Source organism: Pleurodeles waltl, chromosome 7 (assembly GCF_031143425.1).
Source record: "Pleurodeles waltl isolate 20211129_DDA chromosome 7, aPleWal1.hap1.20221129, whole genome shotgun sequence".
Classification (NCBI taxonomy): Eukaryota; Metazoa; Chordata; class Amphibia; order Caudata; family Salamandridae; genus Pleurodeles; species Pleurodeles waltl.
In genome coordinates, this window is record NC_090446.1 from 488,164,446 (window position 1) to 488,178,665 (window position 14,220).

At 39.6% G+C, this 14,220-nt stretch overlaps 1 protein-coding gene across 1 annotated transcript in view; it reads left to right on the forward strand.

Moving 5' to 3' along the window:
- The window catches only part of LOC138304238 (serine/threonine-protein kinase NLK2-like), a 543,367-nt gene extending 530,208 nt beyond the window's left edge, over positions 1–13,159 (forward strand). Inside the window, exon 11 of the mRNA XM_069244130.1 lies at positions 1,141–13,159. Within this exon, the coding sequence (XP_069100231.1) occupies positions 1,141–1,189 (49 nt within the window). The 3' untranslated portion in view covers positions 1,190–13,159. The remainder of the gene's footprint in view (positions 1–1,140) is intronic.
- Positions 13,160–14,220: the final 1,061 nt, after the last annotated feature.

Here is a 14,220-nt window from a genome sequence, read left to right on the forward strand (position 1 = left end):
ATAAATGTTGCACTGTACCACTAGCATCGGAGGTTTAACACGTCCGAACCCAACCACTAGATGGGGCAATTATGTACATTACTTAATTCTGAAGGAATGTTAAGCTACAAAGCCATATTTACAGGTAGTTATGGACTTCCTTAATGTCATAACGTGGCTTGTCTTGCAAGGTAACAAAGTAGGATAGTAGGCATGGATAGTTAAATACGAAAAACGTTCAATCAAAACCATTTATCTGCTAACACCATCCTGTATCATTGGAAAATCCTCTTGAGAGCCACACAGATAATTGCACATGACAAAGTAGAAATTTAAATATACCAAATTAAATTAATTCAAGCCTGGAAAAATTCCAATTTGGCTACCCACAATGAGAGTTGTGGAAATCTACCATGGATTGTGTGAAGTAACTTCTCTACAGCACCTTAGAAGAGGAACGTTGTGGGGGGTGGGGAATAAAGGGTAGAGCCTCTGAATAATTCTTTTTTAAGTTTAATTGGCATGTTTGTATGTCCTTCTCGTGTCCATGTCCTCTTCTTCCAATTAATCACATGGTGGGTAAATCTGGTTTGCACCTATGAAAACCGTTTACTGGATCTTCATTTCGGTTCTAAATTAGCCTGTGTCCCACATACTCTTCTGAGGTCAAGAAGTCTATAAAGGTTTGTTAGAGAATCAGAAAATAGCTGTAAACAGATGGCACTTGCTGGGATTCTTGTTGATGCCATAGTGATATTTTTTGTATAGATGGTCCCTCAGCTCAATCCCAGAGTTTGTGTTTCAGAAATGTAAATTTATTCTTAACAAAACCACTACACTGCATAAATATGCACAATATATGAAAGTAGTACCGCGCTGAGTGTTACAGACAATTTACTTTGTTATGCTCAGAATGGTAGAAGGCTATGACTTTTGCTGCTGGTCTCTACGGACATACTCTTGGAGTAGAGGATTTGGTATTATTAAATATCTTTGCTGGGTCTGGTGTCTGAATGTGGAGGTTTTCTACACTTGCACCGCTGAATTATGGTAAACTGATTCAAGCCACCTTTCATTTGGACAGTCTGGAACTACCTATCTCACTTAGTTTTCTTTATTTCTTCACTCTTATTTACCTTCCTCATTTTCTTTTTATTGCAGATCGACTGCCTGGCACTCATCTAAAGTATCCAAGAAAGAGGAAAGGTGAACTTTATATTTTGAAAAGGAAAACTAGAAGCAACGTAAGAAAGTGGACAACTAAATGGTGGACATTAAAACCATCACCTCACCTAATATCTCGGTGGGAGCTTGGATGCTGGACCTCCTCTGGCGTCACTGTGGGTGTTTTGAACATTTAGCCACTCCCTCTCAAGCGTCTCTATGGGAGTTTTGAACATGAAGGACCCCTCCAGTGTCCATTTAGGAGCACTCTGCGTCACAGCATTTTCCTTGTTTGGCAGCAAGATCTTTGAATGCCTCTCTCCTAGTCACTAACTCCATCTACCTGGTCTCACTGGGGGACCTCCAGACTCTAGCCCTCTTCTCTTTCCTTCCGTTAGCACCCCTGCATATTGACCCTCTGTACAATGTCATTGAAAGTCCTGAATTTGCCAGCACAGCCAAATCTGACAGGGAGAATCAAAACACTAGAAGAGTTTCCTTATGTGGGAGCAATGCATGTTGAATACGGTTTATGTGGTGTTACTGTCGGAATTAAGAGTGCTGGAACCTCTGAACTACCCGTAACCTCACCCTATAATACGAATGAGATGCCAGTGTCAGAATCCACCTTAATATTGCCTTGGGAGCTCTGAATCATAGATCACCCTCCTTTCTACTAGCGCAGTGAGTGATCTGTATGCTGAACTGCTCCTCACTAGTGTTTCTGGAATGTGGTCTGCGTGGCAGATGCTCCTTCGATCATTGTAGGAACATTGCATGGAGACACCCTCACTTCCCCTACTTAATCCCTATTATCTTGGTAGGAGCACTGAAGAGCTCTGTACTCCGATTCAAATCGCATCCACCTCGCCTGCGTTGCTGCAAGAGATCGTTTCCTGAACCTCATGCATGTGTGCAGTTGAATCTCTAAGTTCTAACCCCTGTTGGTCTTGTGACACCCTGGGCGGTGTGACTGCTGGATGGCAACACCATGAGGAGCATTGAAACCTTGAATTTCAGCTTCGAGGAGAACCTGTGTGAGCTATGGATCATGACTGGGTAACCATCTCCCTGCTCTGGGGTGGGCGAATGAGGCTTGCTTTGGTGCCAATTAATCTTTGACCACTTCCTTGTGCTCCTGGTTTGTGCAGTGCCATTTGTTTCTCACTTTCTGAACAAAGCTGCACATTGTTCCACTTCACATCAACCCTCCTGCTGATTCTGGATTTTTGTCTTACTACATTTTAGCCGGAAACCAGCAGTGGTACACGACTGTGTGCCCTTTGCAGTTCATTCTCTGTTATAAATGTCATCCCAGCTTTGGCTCCCTATTGATGGATGATGTGAGTGATACTTCTTGTGGTACAAGAGAGCGCTTTCACATTGGATGGAAGTTAGTATCCATTGGGGTAATGCTTCTTAAAGTGTAGCTGAAGTCATCTTACACTGATTATATATTAAAACCACCGTGAGCTGTAAATCTTGATTTAAGAGAGGTCATTACATGGCAGTCATAAGTTGGGGACAGGTAACTTTTCATTACGAAATAATAAATCTTTTGTCATGGTGGTTATAAATAAATATTTGCTGAGAGTGATTTGTTTAACTATACAAGAGTCACTCTGATCTTACGTTTGATGAAGAGACTGATATCCCCTATGATAATGGCCATGTTTTAATGTGGTAATACGTTAACAGTGATCAGGCAATACAATTTTACGAGTAATATTCCTACTGTCAAATGATGATTATACCTTATGTGAACTGGGAAATTACACTTCCTCTTCAGGAAAGTTCTTACCCACATCATAAGTTGGCACAACGAGCATTGTCTCTTTCAATAACTGCTGCTAGCTCGTACTCCATGCTGCTTAGCCTGTATCGAGTAATGTCTGGTGGTATAAGTGTTGTCTCTTATTCACTAGGTATATGGTAATAGGGGTTGACCGAGATATGTCTGCTTTAACCTAAATCAGATGACACTGATTATCAGTTTATATGTTGCTAATGATGTCTCTGGTCTTGTAATCTCACACTGGTTATAAATTGCTAGATCCTGTGAAGCAATTTAGAACTATAAGACATACTTCAGTGTTAGGCTAGTGGTTTCTCTGCTGGTACTTTAAACGTTTATGGATGTCATAAGTGATTCTTCTTGGTCAGTTAGTGGCACCCTAATACTGTTATATTCTTGTAATCACCTGACCAGGCATTATGTCTTAACACTGAAAGTAAATTATTGTTCTCCCATTTGACAAATGTTTACCTCATTGCAGCCTGAAATTCAACAAGACAGTTCAATGAAATAAGGCCGTCGTATTATAAGCTTTTATCTGGTCGTCCTCCACGACTTAGTGTCCCTTGGGCATAAACCTTATCTTTCCCAGTCTCCATTCAGCTATTCACAGAATCTGTCACTTCTGTTTACTGTGCTGGATGTGCCCACAAGCTGCATGCAAGGACGACAATGTCAAAACAAAACTTAATGCTAAACCATATGGTTTATTCACTGCATTGCCTTTATTAGGTGTGGCAACACTTTAATATTCATTTGTTCCAATCAAGGTGCTTGGGATAGCAATGACCATTCTCAGAGTTTCAACAACTTAACTCATTAGTAGGCACATCTGTCCCTTTTGTTAGCCATACGCCCTCCAAATGAGGTATGCAGTGATGTGGCAATGTTGTGTAGGAGTCCTGTAAATGCACAAGAAGCTGTTCGAACACCTGCCTTGAATCAAAAGCTGCTTAATGATTCAGTTTAGAAAAACAAATAAAAGTGCCAAACCAATTGTAGGCCAAAGTAGCTTTGATAGGATGTTAAGTGCACAATAAAATGGTCAGAAAGACTGAAAGATTTTAGAGTTTTCCCAGCTTAATGTTTGAGCATCTAAACATTTGCCAAGATGTTATTCAACACAAGGCTACTTCATATTGTTCAGTTAATGCAGTCCCAAAGTTTTGCTACTATTTTACGTGGCCAGTTAGGAGGAGGGATATTGGGCAGATCTGTCCAATGGCTGTTCTTATGAAAATTAAAGAAATTTGAATTCAGCATTGCCAATCTCTTTTGAACTCAAAAAATGATGTGGTTTCTGGTTTTGGTCAAGCTTGAAAAAGTTAAGTTGGCAGATAGAAGCTTGTTAAATCCGATTCATAGTCTGATTGCATATTATCAGGATAGATTTTGTGTGTAGATGGACTAGCATGATACTTTACGAGGCAAGGACCTGTCATGGTTTGGAACATGCTTGGGTAATATCTGAGGCTGCAAAAATAGCTAGCTAGATTTAGTAGGAACTTTGGTTCCTTGAAGATCAAGAATCTGGAGTGAGAAATAGCAAAGGTTCTAGTGACTCTTGCCACTGACATTGAGTCTTTCTACAGTCTCAATTAGCTTAATTTATTTTTAGTAGCCATTAGTCAAACTGTGTCCACTTGGCAAAATAATGATTGCTATTATATTCAGGAAACCGACAAATACCTGGTTTGGGCAGATTTAAATTTTAGAATATAAAGGCATTCTTTCAGTTGGGTGTTATAGATTGAGATCTCCATTTTAAATGGGCTTTGGAAAATGCAAACATCTTCCTGATGAACCATACTAGAGTTTTTCATGACTCCAGGAGAAATGCACAAGCAATTTCCTTAGGTTTTTTTACAGTGTATATTGGTTAAGTGGAAATTTTAAACCATACAGCTTTGTCTCGGAAAACGGTTAATTTTCTTAGCCCTTGCTTCATGCTGATTTGGGTGTGCTGGTGGAAACAATTCTATTTTGAGCATTTAATACAATTTAGATCCGACAGGTAGCAGCCAGTAGGTTGTCTTCAGAACATGCATCGTTAGCTTTTCTCTGGATAGATACTTAAATTTACATGAATGAGTAGTGTTGCATTTTCTTTCCCAGTGCTGTCTCCCCGGATAATAACTAATGGGTAAAGATGGGAAGAAAACATAGGCAAGCGTGACATCCCAGTTGCATTATTAATATGCTTATTCTTTTTGTTAATCTACGTAACTATGATGCAACCAAGTTTGAAATCAAACACCCTATGTGACAACACATGGCAAAATCTCTTGCGGCTTTAGTAACCACTGGTAGTTTTAGATTTTAAAGGAGGGTTCACGGCAGATAGGGCAAGGCCTTTAGAGAGAAAATGCATTTGTGGAGCTTTGTCTATGTGCAGAATTGATGTGTTAAGGTAGAATTTAAGGGTCCTGTCTGCCCTGTGGTCAGAATCCCATTATAGTTGAAATTATCTTTTCACCTTTTCACCTTTTCATATTCATGAAATTATTTTGATCAAGTTGAGTAAAAATGTAAGATGCGGCAAGGTTTTTGTTGGTGTGAAGCAAACAGTGCTCTCGATCATTTGACATCTGAGCTTTTGATACATTTCTCTACCTCATACATCTTCTGAAATGCTGTTGTTGCTTAGGGTATGTAATTTCTGATTTGAAGGTTCAGAAGGTAGGTTCTTTTTTCCTGAAGCCTGAGATCTGCATCGATATGTCAGTGCTGTGGTCTGGTAAGGGATGTATTTTTTCATAGGAATTGCATGACATTGGGCATCTGATTACTAATAAGATATAGAAGTTCAAGTGAAGTAGGCATACAAATTGTTGTCCCTGAGAGTGTCTGGAAGTGTGTGATTCCAATTCTGCTTGAAAGCACTGAGTGAATGTCTTGAACAAATCTGTGATGTCTGTACTGCTTATAATTCAAGTTGAAGCTGCTTTAGGTGCATAGGAAAGATGCCTTACAAAAGGCTTTTTTTTTTGTGTGCAAAACTGCCCATCTGCTGAGGAAATATATAGCTTGACGCATCATGGTTGAATTGTACTGTAGAGTCTCCCTCTAGGGCCCTAGCTGTCTGGTGCAATGTATACATGGTGTGATCTGTGACTATATCAAGAATAGGTCTCTGAGACAAGAAATAGATATTTAAAGATGTTTTCATCTTGTAACCCCAGATAGAGGAGTTCTGTTTCTCAAACTTGAAACCTTATGCTAATTTCTGTGATCTAGCTGGGTATTTCTGAGCCACCACCGAAGGTTCCCTGGCTGAGGTCTGCTTGAGAATCCTGGTTGATACAATTTGTTGTGTCTTTCCCTTAAAATGTTTTTGTGAACCGTGTGTCATTCGGAGGCCCAGTATCCAAGATTTTCTTCAAGCTCTGGTCCTGTGGTCAAGAACTTCAACAATGTGTTTCTCAACATTAAGGTGCTTGACGAAACTGGGCATAAGATGAAATGTTTGGCAAGATACAGATGATGGAGCGGGAACCGCTCACCAAACACATTATCTCTTTTGTGAAAACCATATTTGGCTGTATGAAGGGCGCTTCTTTATATAAGATACTGCAAGGTACCTTGCTTCTGCACAAATCTTTTTGTGTTCTGAAAAGCCTAGTTTTTATCTGATTACCAAACCTTATGTTTGAGAAACTGCACATAGTTGGAACTGAGTAAGCTACCTTTGCAGATTTAGCTTTGCTCTCTCTGGGAATGCCTTTATACCATTTAGTTTGTTTTGGAAACATCAGTTCAACTAGCCCCATTGATCGTGGAAACATGAAATTACTCAGAGAAAGGTGAATTATTCCAAACATTTGTCTAAATTACCATGGGATTTGCATTAGTTTCCTTATTTGGAGGCCAAGGCTGTGCCTTGGGCAGGCTGTCGCGTGCCTTTTGTTATTCGGAGTCAGTATTCACGTATCTCACACTGACACTGAGAGGTCACTGCTAACCAGGGACATGGATGTGTCTGTTCGGTCATCTCCTCTCTGTCGTTACATTGTTTCTCGGAGAATGTGAACAATTTCACTTGCAGCCCAAAAAATTACAAGCAGTGTGAGCTACATGCTCTTGCTCAGTAAGAGGCATCAGTCATTACCGTAAAAGATATATCACTTATATATTGCACTATAGGAATTGTGCACTATAAAAATGATTGATATCTTGCTTGCTAGAGAAAATTCAGTTTTTCCTAGGAAAGTTTCATCATTCATGGAAGGGAAGTACCTTTATTAGGCAAGTGCATATTATTGTTAATAAAGTATCCATTACTTAGGAAGTGATCCTTCAAATCTGTTAATCGCTGGTCCGTGAACCTTATACTGCACTTTATTAGTAGAGTGAACTATACATTTCCTATACCCGAATAAAGTTCACTGCTAGGATGCTTCAGTGTGTGTTCTAGAAAATGACATCGCTCACCATGTTTGTTAAATTATAACCAGATTTAAGATATTAAATTATTTGAAAATCCACTGCTAGCCCTTTGCCCACAACCAGATACCTTTTGATTGATACAGAGACACTATGAACTAAACCTGTTTCAGCCGTGGACTTCATAAGAGAGATAGTGAAGGTAGGAGTAGTTTGAAGAGAACTAATTATCTTATTGAGAATAAGAAAAGATTGTCCACCATAAGAGCATTGCTTCTATTATCTGCCAGTCGCATTTTGAAACGTTACTCACAGCTCGAGTTAATGTTAAAAACTATCAATGCAGGCCCGTGTTACATATAGGAATCACTGTCCTTGTCTGCACTGTGGGGCACCAGAAGCGGTGCATTGCAGTCTATTATTGTTAATGCTCTGCACAAAGCGGATCAGCAAACGACTGTCTGCTCTGGGGCAGTGCATTAGTGAAAGGTGAACTGACCATTTTAAGCAGACGGTCTGCCTTTCACTGTGCAGGTGGCCACGGCTTGCTTTGAAGGGAGTCAGAAATCCATTTGCAGGCAGTTGCAGTGAATGATTGCCCCCATCTGCAAGGGGCTACATGAGAGGGCCCCCGGGGCCGTTTTCCACCCTCAGAGGGCATACTGGCTGTGTGCCATTTAATTGCTGATTTTCTTCTGTGTTTGTATCTATAATAATACTGCACAGTTGCGAAGTTTTCACTTACTTACATGGGACCACTCCCCTTTAGGATCGAGATATGCTAAATGTCAGTGTGATCTTGATTGTGGAAGGTTCTGCACAAGGGTTTGTAGCCAGATCTGTAATATTAAAGTGCCTTGAGCACAGAAAGTAAGTGCAAATGCCCATTGCACTTCTAGGGCACTTTGTGCAATACTGCTCCTGGTTGTTTTATTTATTATGTTTAATTCTTGGCTTAGGTTGTAGTGAATTTGTGCATAGACCAGAGGAATCCAGAACAGATATTTTAGCATTCTCATTTTTAGGATATTGGATGTTAAGGAAGAAATTACACAAGAACCCACTGAGAGCAAAATGTGACTTGGGGTTATCACAGCTTTCCGCAGCACAAAGCGAAACATTTATAGTGTTAAGCACTCTTATTTGGTTTGATGCTTCTTTCCGTATCTTTCTTCTTCAGGATTAAGCTATTTGGATCCTTAGGATGCACGCACAGCTGTGACATTAGGAATATTTCTCTGCAGAGTCACACATTCGTACTAAACGTAAAGAAAAACAGCCTGCCCTGCTCTTTATCCCTTAATTGGCATAACTTGAGGTATTAGTCCCTCAGACAGTTCTGTACATCAGGTTCTAATATTTCAAACTGATGGCAAGTCTAGTGCCTCATCGTTCTAGCTCACATCATACTTAATAAGAACTTACTTTACATGAAGCATCGTACACTTAAATATATCTTTACCTTTTTTAAACCGGGTTTAAATCCTGCATAGTGTTCATACATATGGGTATTTTAGTGGATATTCTTGTGTATATCTCGGGACAGATTATTAAATATGTCTGCCATAACTCTTTTTATGGAAACCGGCAGAAATGCTTGATAAAGTGTGGACATTATTTAAATGTGGTTTTAGAAATCCCCATAATAAATTCTAAATGTCATTTTCATAATTGACCATTAGTAAACTCATATCCAGGTGAATCAAAATCCTGCCTTATTGGGATGGCATTGTAATCACATAAAATGATTAAAGCACCCCATTTAGATCAGAAACTGCGCATAAAATGCAACTGTTAGGCAAAGATGTGTATAAGGTCCCCCGAACTTCTTTCCTCATCATTGGCCATTATTAACAGCAAAAATAAAATTAGTTTTCGGAGGGGAATACTCATTCTGCTAAGCTTTATACACCTGTTGGGTAATTTGTGCTCACTTATTAATCATTGCCAAAATTCACACTGTTCTAACTTTTGTAAACTATTAGCCAGTGTAAATTATTTATGCCTGCACTGGAATTACATGTCTGCAGTTTGTATTGCATCTTGAGGTGAAGTCCAGCCAAAGTGTTAGATATACATTTATTTTAGTTATTACTTGTCTCGCTCATTCATGGCACTCGATTCAGCACATTTTGCTTCCTTATTCTGAAGGTGAATGAATGTTCACCAACAAATTTAATGTGTCCCTGCCGAATTTCTGAAGGTTCACTAGCACAGTGTTTGTCCGTTTGGAAGCAATGAATGACATATTTTGTCACTTTAAAATGAAGGTATGGCATGAGCCCTTTGCGTTCCCTCTAAGCTGGGGATATGAGTTGGTCATTATTTCCCTCTGTTGTGAATGAAGGACAAGTAGTGCATTCTTTGTTACTCTAAATGAAGGTATGCCAGTTCGACAGATCACATTCTTTCTAAGGTGAATATATGATATAAGACACATTCATTGTAGCTTATTGCAAGTTAACAGCATACTTGTCACTGTGTTAAGCAGACGTGAGTTGACACGTCACACAAAAGTGATTTAAGAACAGCTGATTGTATTAAGATGAATTCATAAATTCAGCTTCCAGATAATTTGAATCTTTTTAAAGTCTTGTTGTTTTTAGATTCTAGTTGTGGCCACAGTTTCTAACACGTCTGTTTTAACTGTAACTCCACAATTTTGATTTGAACTGGTGGAAATACCAAATATGTGAGGGTACTCGCTTGCATCTTTAAAAGGGCAAGCAAGAGAAATTAAGCACATTGCAGGTACTTAAATGTGAAATATATTAACAAGGAAAAGAGTGCAGTAAATGTTTTTATACAGAAACATATTTTAATGACCTTGAAAAAAGTGGCAAGCTCCAATAGTGACATATTTAAGGGGTTGCAATCATGGAAGCACTCGTTTATCCAATTATGTAACCAAATATATTTCTCTGGATGTATTGCAAAACTGTAGCACAATTGAGACCACCTTCCAAAGTGATTAAAAAAAAAAAAGTACCCCAAAGAAAGTAAGCAAGCACTCAGGGAAGAGATCTAGTCTCAGACACTGTTTCTTCAAGGGATGTTTTAAAAGAGTATTTGCATTGTGAAAGAGGTTCTGAAGCATTTATGGCCCTCCAAAGAGTTGTGTTTAGATTGTGCATCAGCATTTGACTTTGCCTGTGGTTATATTCAACCATGGTACACAAAATTAAAACGAATTAGGTCTAGACCTTAGGTCTCTTCATGGGAAATTATTACTCTCATTCTATGTAAGATTTGTAGTTTCTACCTTGCTGGGTACTCCCAGGGGGAAGGGAAGCACTGTATCTGAATTAAATACCACAAAAATCATTATCACAACAAACTGCAAAATGTAATAGTAGTCACTGTCTGACAGCTTTTGATTATTCGGGTGATCCCAGTAGTCTGATTTTAGCAAACTACATTTTTATGGTTTCTCAGAGTCTCTTCAGGCAATAACATTTTCCTTAATGACTTCTAAAAGGAAAATATTATTACATTTGTAATGTTAGGCTCTAGTGTTCTTTGAGGATTTTTTTGAGGAATTGTTAGAGTATATCTCTTGTTGTGTCGTCTCCTTATGTTCTTTACAGGGATGTATCTCTTGGGGAGGCATTACATAGTTGCAATAACTGCAGGAATGGCATGGCAGGAGCAAACCTCCTTCATGATTACCTCAGTGTTTCCAAAGTCATCTGATTCTCTTTTGGCATTATTCAGCAAACCTATTGACAAAATGGCTGTACCCCACAAACTAAAGTTACTTGTTCCTCTTTATGGGAGGAGCTTTGCACTAGACCCATCTTCCTACAATCAGAGACCATGAATACTCGTTGTTTTGTTTAGTAAAAATGTTGATGAATTCTGCATTTCAAACCAGTTTGATTGGTGGGAAATCTGACTTAAAGAAGTTATCCATCTTCAGGATTGTTTCAGTGCTGAAGTTAATTGTGCGGTGTCAGTAGTTGTTATTGGCAAGTGATGTACAGCTAATAATGCATCATTTAATATTGAGGCCCTTGTTAAATTTATGTCTGCAAATCGAACTAAGGGGCCAGTAGAGGCAGCCTTGCACATTTGTTTTCTGCCTAGTTGTGTTTTTTGCTTGACTTGCCGTGCTTTTTGCATTTTTGATCGTCTAGGCAAGATAGTGTTGTCTCAACTCCCCAAAGTATTACAGTAGGTTGCATTGTAAAGTAGGAGGTCCTTTGGAAGACTGGAAGGTATTTTAGAACTCTCGAATATAACTTTTGAATAGTGGTTGTCCGAATCTGTAGCACAAGAATAGTTTGCATTTAGTACATTGTGTGCCCCAGAGCCCACTTGCAGCCTTCATCCTTGGAGGCCTGTATCAATATATTATAATGCCTAGTGTTTGGATTTGAGAAATGTTTCCTGGGAGGAGTGTAAATTTGCTTTTCCTCTCTGCTTACACAGTGCTCTTCAAAGCACCATCCTTAACTGAAAATACTAGTGTAATATTGCATGAAACATTAATTAATGCTGTCTTGAAGTTTGTTGGATTGACAGGCTGAAATGTGTATTGTGTTGCCTAGTGTTTAAAATTAACTACCCCTCTGTATTCCATTATTAAGACCTACACACCACTCGTGTGATGCACGTTTGTCATGACCGGCAGGCCTCTTGTTTCTAGTTTCAAAACTCTTATTATAATTTGAGACTAAGCAGAGAATGTGCTGAAGTTACTGCATAGGTAGAAAAAGATAAATGCTCTATCAAATATGGCAGTGGTTCTCTTTCTCAATTCCATATTGTACCAAAGTAGATAAGATTATCATCCCTGCTCCACCTTCATTGGTTAGTTACGGCGGGAAAAGTGGTCTGTGCTTTCAAATTCCTTAGGAGTCAAAATGTCAAGAGGAGGAAGTCAAACTAGTATGTTTTGGCCTCAAAGTAATAAGCTTAAGGGGCACCACAAGCCCTCTTATGGGCACAAATTTAATTTTTGAATCTTTTCAGGCAGTGTTGAATTGTGATGAGCATCTCTTTCAATATTACTAAGGTTCCCTTCTGCCACCAATGCTGCCACAGTTTCTCTATCTCTAACACTCACTTTTACTTGCTCCCCTGAAATTTGCCTTTGTGAAAATACTTTTTATGCCATTTAATTTCCCTCCATTCATCGTCAGCCCTCCCACCCATACCTGTTCTCTCCACCCTCCTGCCCAACCCAAGGAGCTTAAGGGCTCTGTAGGGAGAATTTTTGAAGTTACAGTTTAATAAGCGCTGCTCAGGGCACACAGTGACTTTCATAACATCATGCAGAGGAGCCTTGAGGGGAGAAAAGGCTAGAATTTCAGTTCTGCCAATTGTTTTTTTAAATTTTTTATTTTATTTTATTCCTCTTTCCTCAAATGTTTTGCATGTTTTAGTGTGCCTTCCAGTTGTTAAATCACACCTTACTCCTCCCAGTGGTCCTTGGCATGTTCAGAATCGCATGGCGAACTTTACTCGCCGACTTCCATACACATTTGTTCTCCCCATTTTTGTAAGCCTTTATATCCGTGACCATCTTCTCCATATTTATACAATGTGTAGGTGTAGGTGTGTGTGTGTGTGTGCATTTGTGTGTTTATTAGGGGATGTTTTGCTTAGTTTATAGTTTTTATTTTGAAAATTGTACCATTTGGAACTCCTCAAAAATCTACCTCTTCTTCCGTGAAGTGTTTTTAGAATTTTAAGTTTAAATTTTTGTTTCGTCATTTTTGAGTTGTCGTATATGAGAAAAAAAACCAGAAAACTTGAACCTTGTATACTGTAATTTTTATTTCTATGTTTTGACTGTATGTAGCAGACAAAATAAATTCTATCACGTTTATCTTTCATGTATTGTGTTCATTTGAGACACTAAAATTAGTATTACTTTAAAGTGCTTAGAGACCTTGTGAAAAAAATGAAACGCAGCAGTGTGATCTTCTCTCACACAAAACTGGTACAGCATAATGTGTTAAAAAAGAATGTAGCATGAGTTTCTGTGATATCCATGCTCTGCATACTCCTGCTACTTAGTATTCGGCTAAGTCTTTCAAGTCATGTGGAATATGGAGAATCTTCCCTGACTTGGCAATGCTCATAGGCAGCAATTCCAAGTTAGATTGTTTTTTTCCACACATTTGGTTCAGACGTGTTCTGCCGGGGCTCCGAATTCAATATGTTCCTCACACTCCGTCGGTCCCAGCTGCTGAATTGTACTCGGCAAGGGTGTGGGGGAAGCCTTTGTCGTCTGCATTTCTCGGCAACTTTTCCTGAAGAACTAACATACTAGACTCTTAACAGTCAGTGTCTTGGGCCTTCATCAGATCAGGGTGTGCCTGTCATTATATGACTTGCTCAACAACTTCTTCATGTAGAATGCACACAGGTGATGTATCGGATGCCCTTCCAGAATTGTCCCCTAAGCCGCTTGAAGATCCCACGGACCAACCAACACAAGGTGTGTAATTTCTGCCTCTTCCCGACCATACTGTGAGAGGCCTGCCTTGCCTTCCGCTTGAAGAAAACTCTTTGGTATTGCCAAGAGAGGAGGTGGGCACCTCAGAGGATGCAGCGGCAAGCCTTCGATGCCCCCATCATCTTTGTGGAACATCACTTACCAGACATAGAGTATGTTTAAGATGCCAGTCCCTGGCAATCCCGCCCCACCTAGAGGTGACATTCTCTTTTGCATTGCCATAGTATCCCAGGCCCTGCATCACATACGCCCACTGCAGCAGTGCCTTTCAGTCCAGTGCTCACTGACAGAGGGTCAAATGGAGGATCTTTTGTTGGTAATGGCCAGCGTTCATCACTCTATGCCGTGGTGGAACAGCCCCACTCTGGTGCAGGGCAGACCTTTTCTAGATCCCGTTATGCAAGTTATCATTACCAAGGGTGTCCGTCAAGTC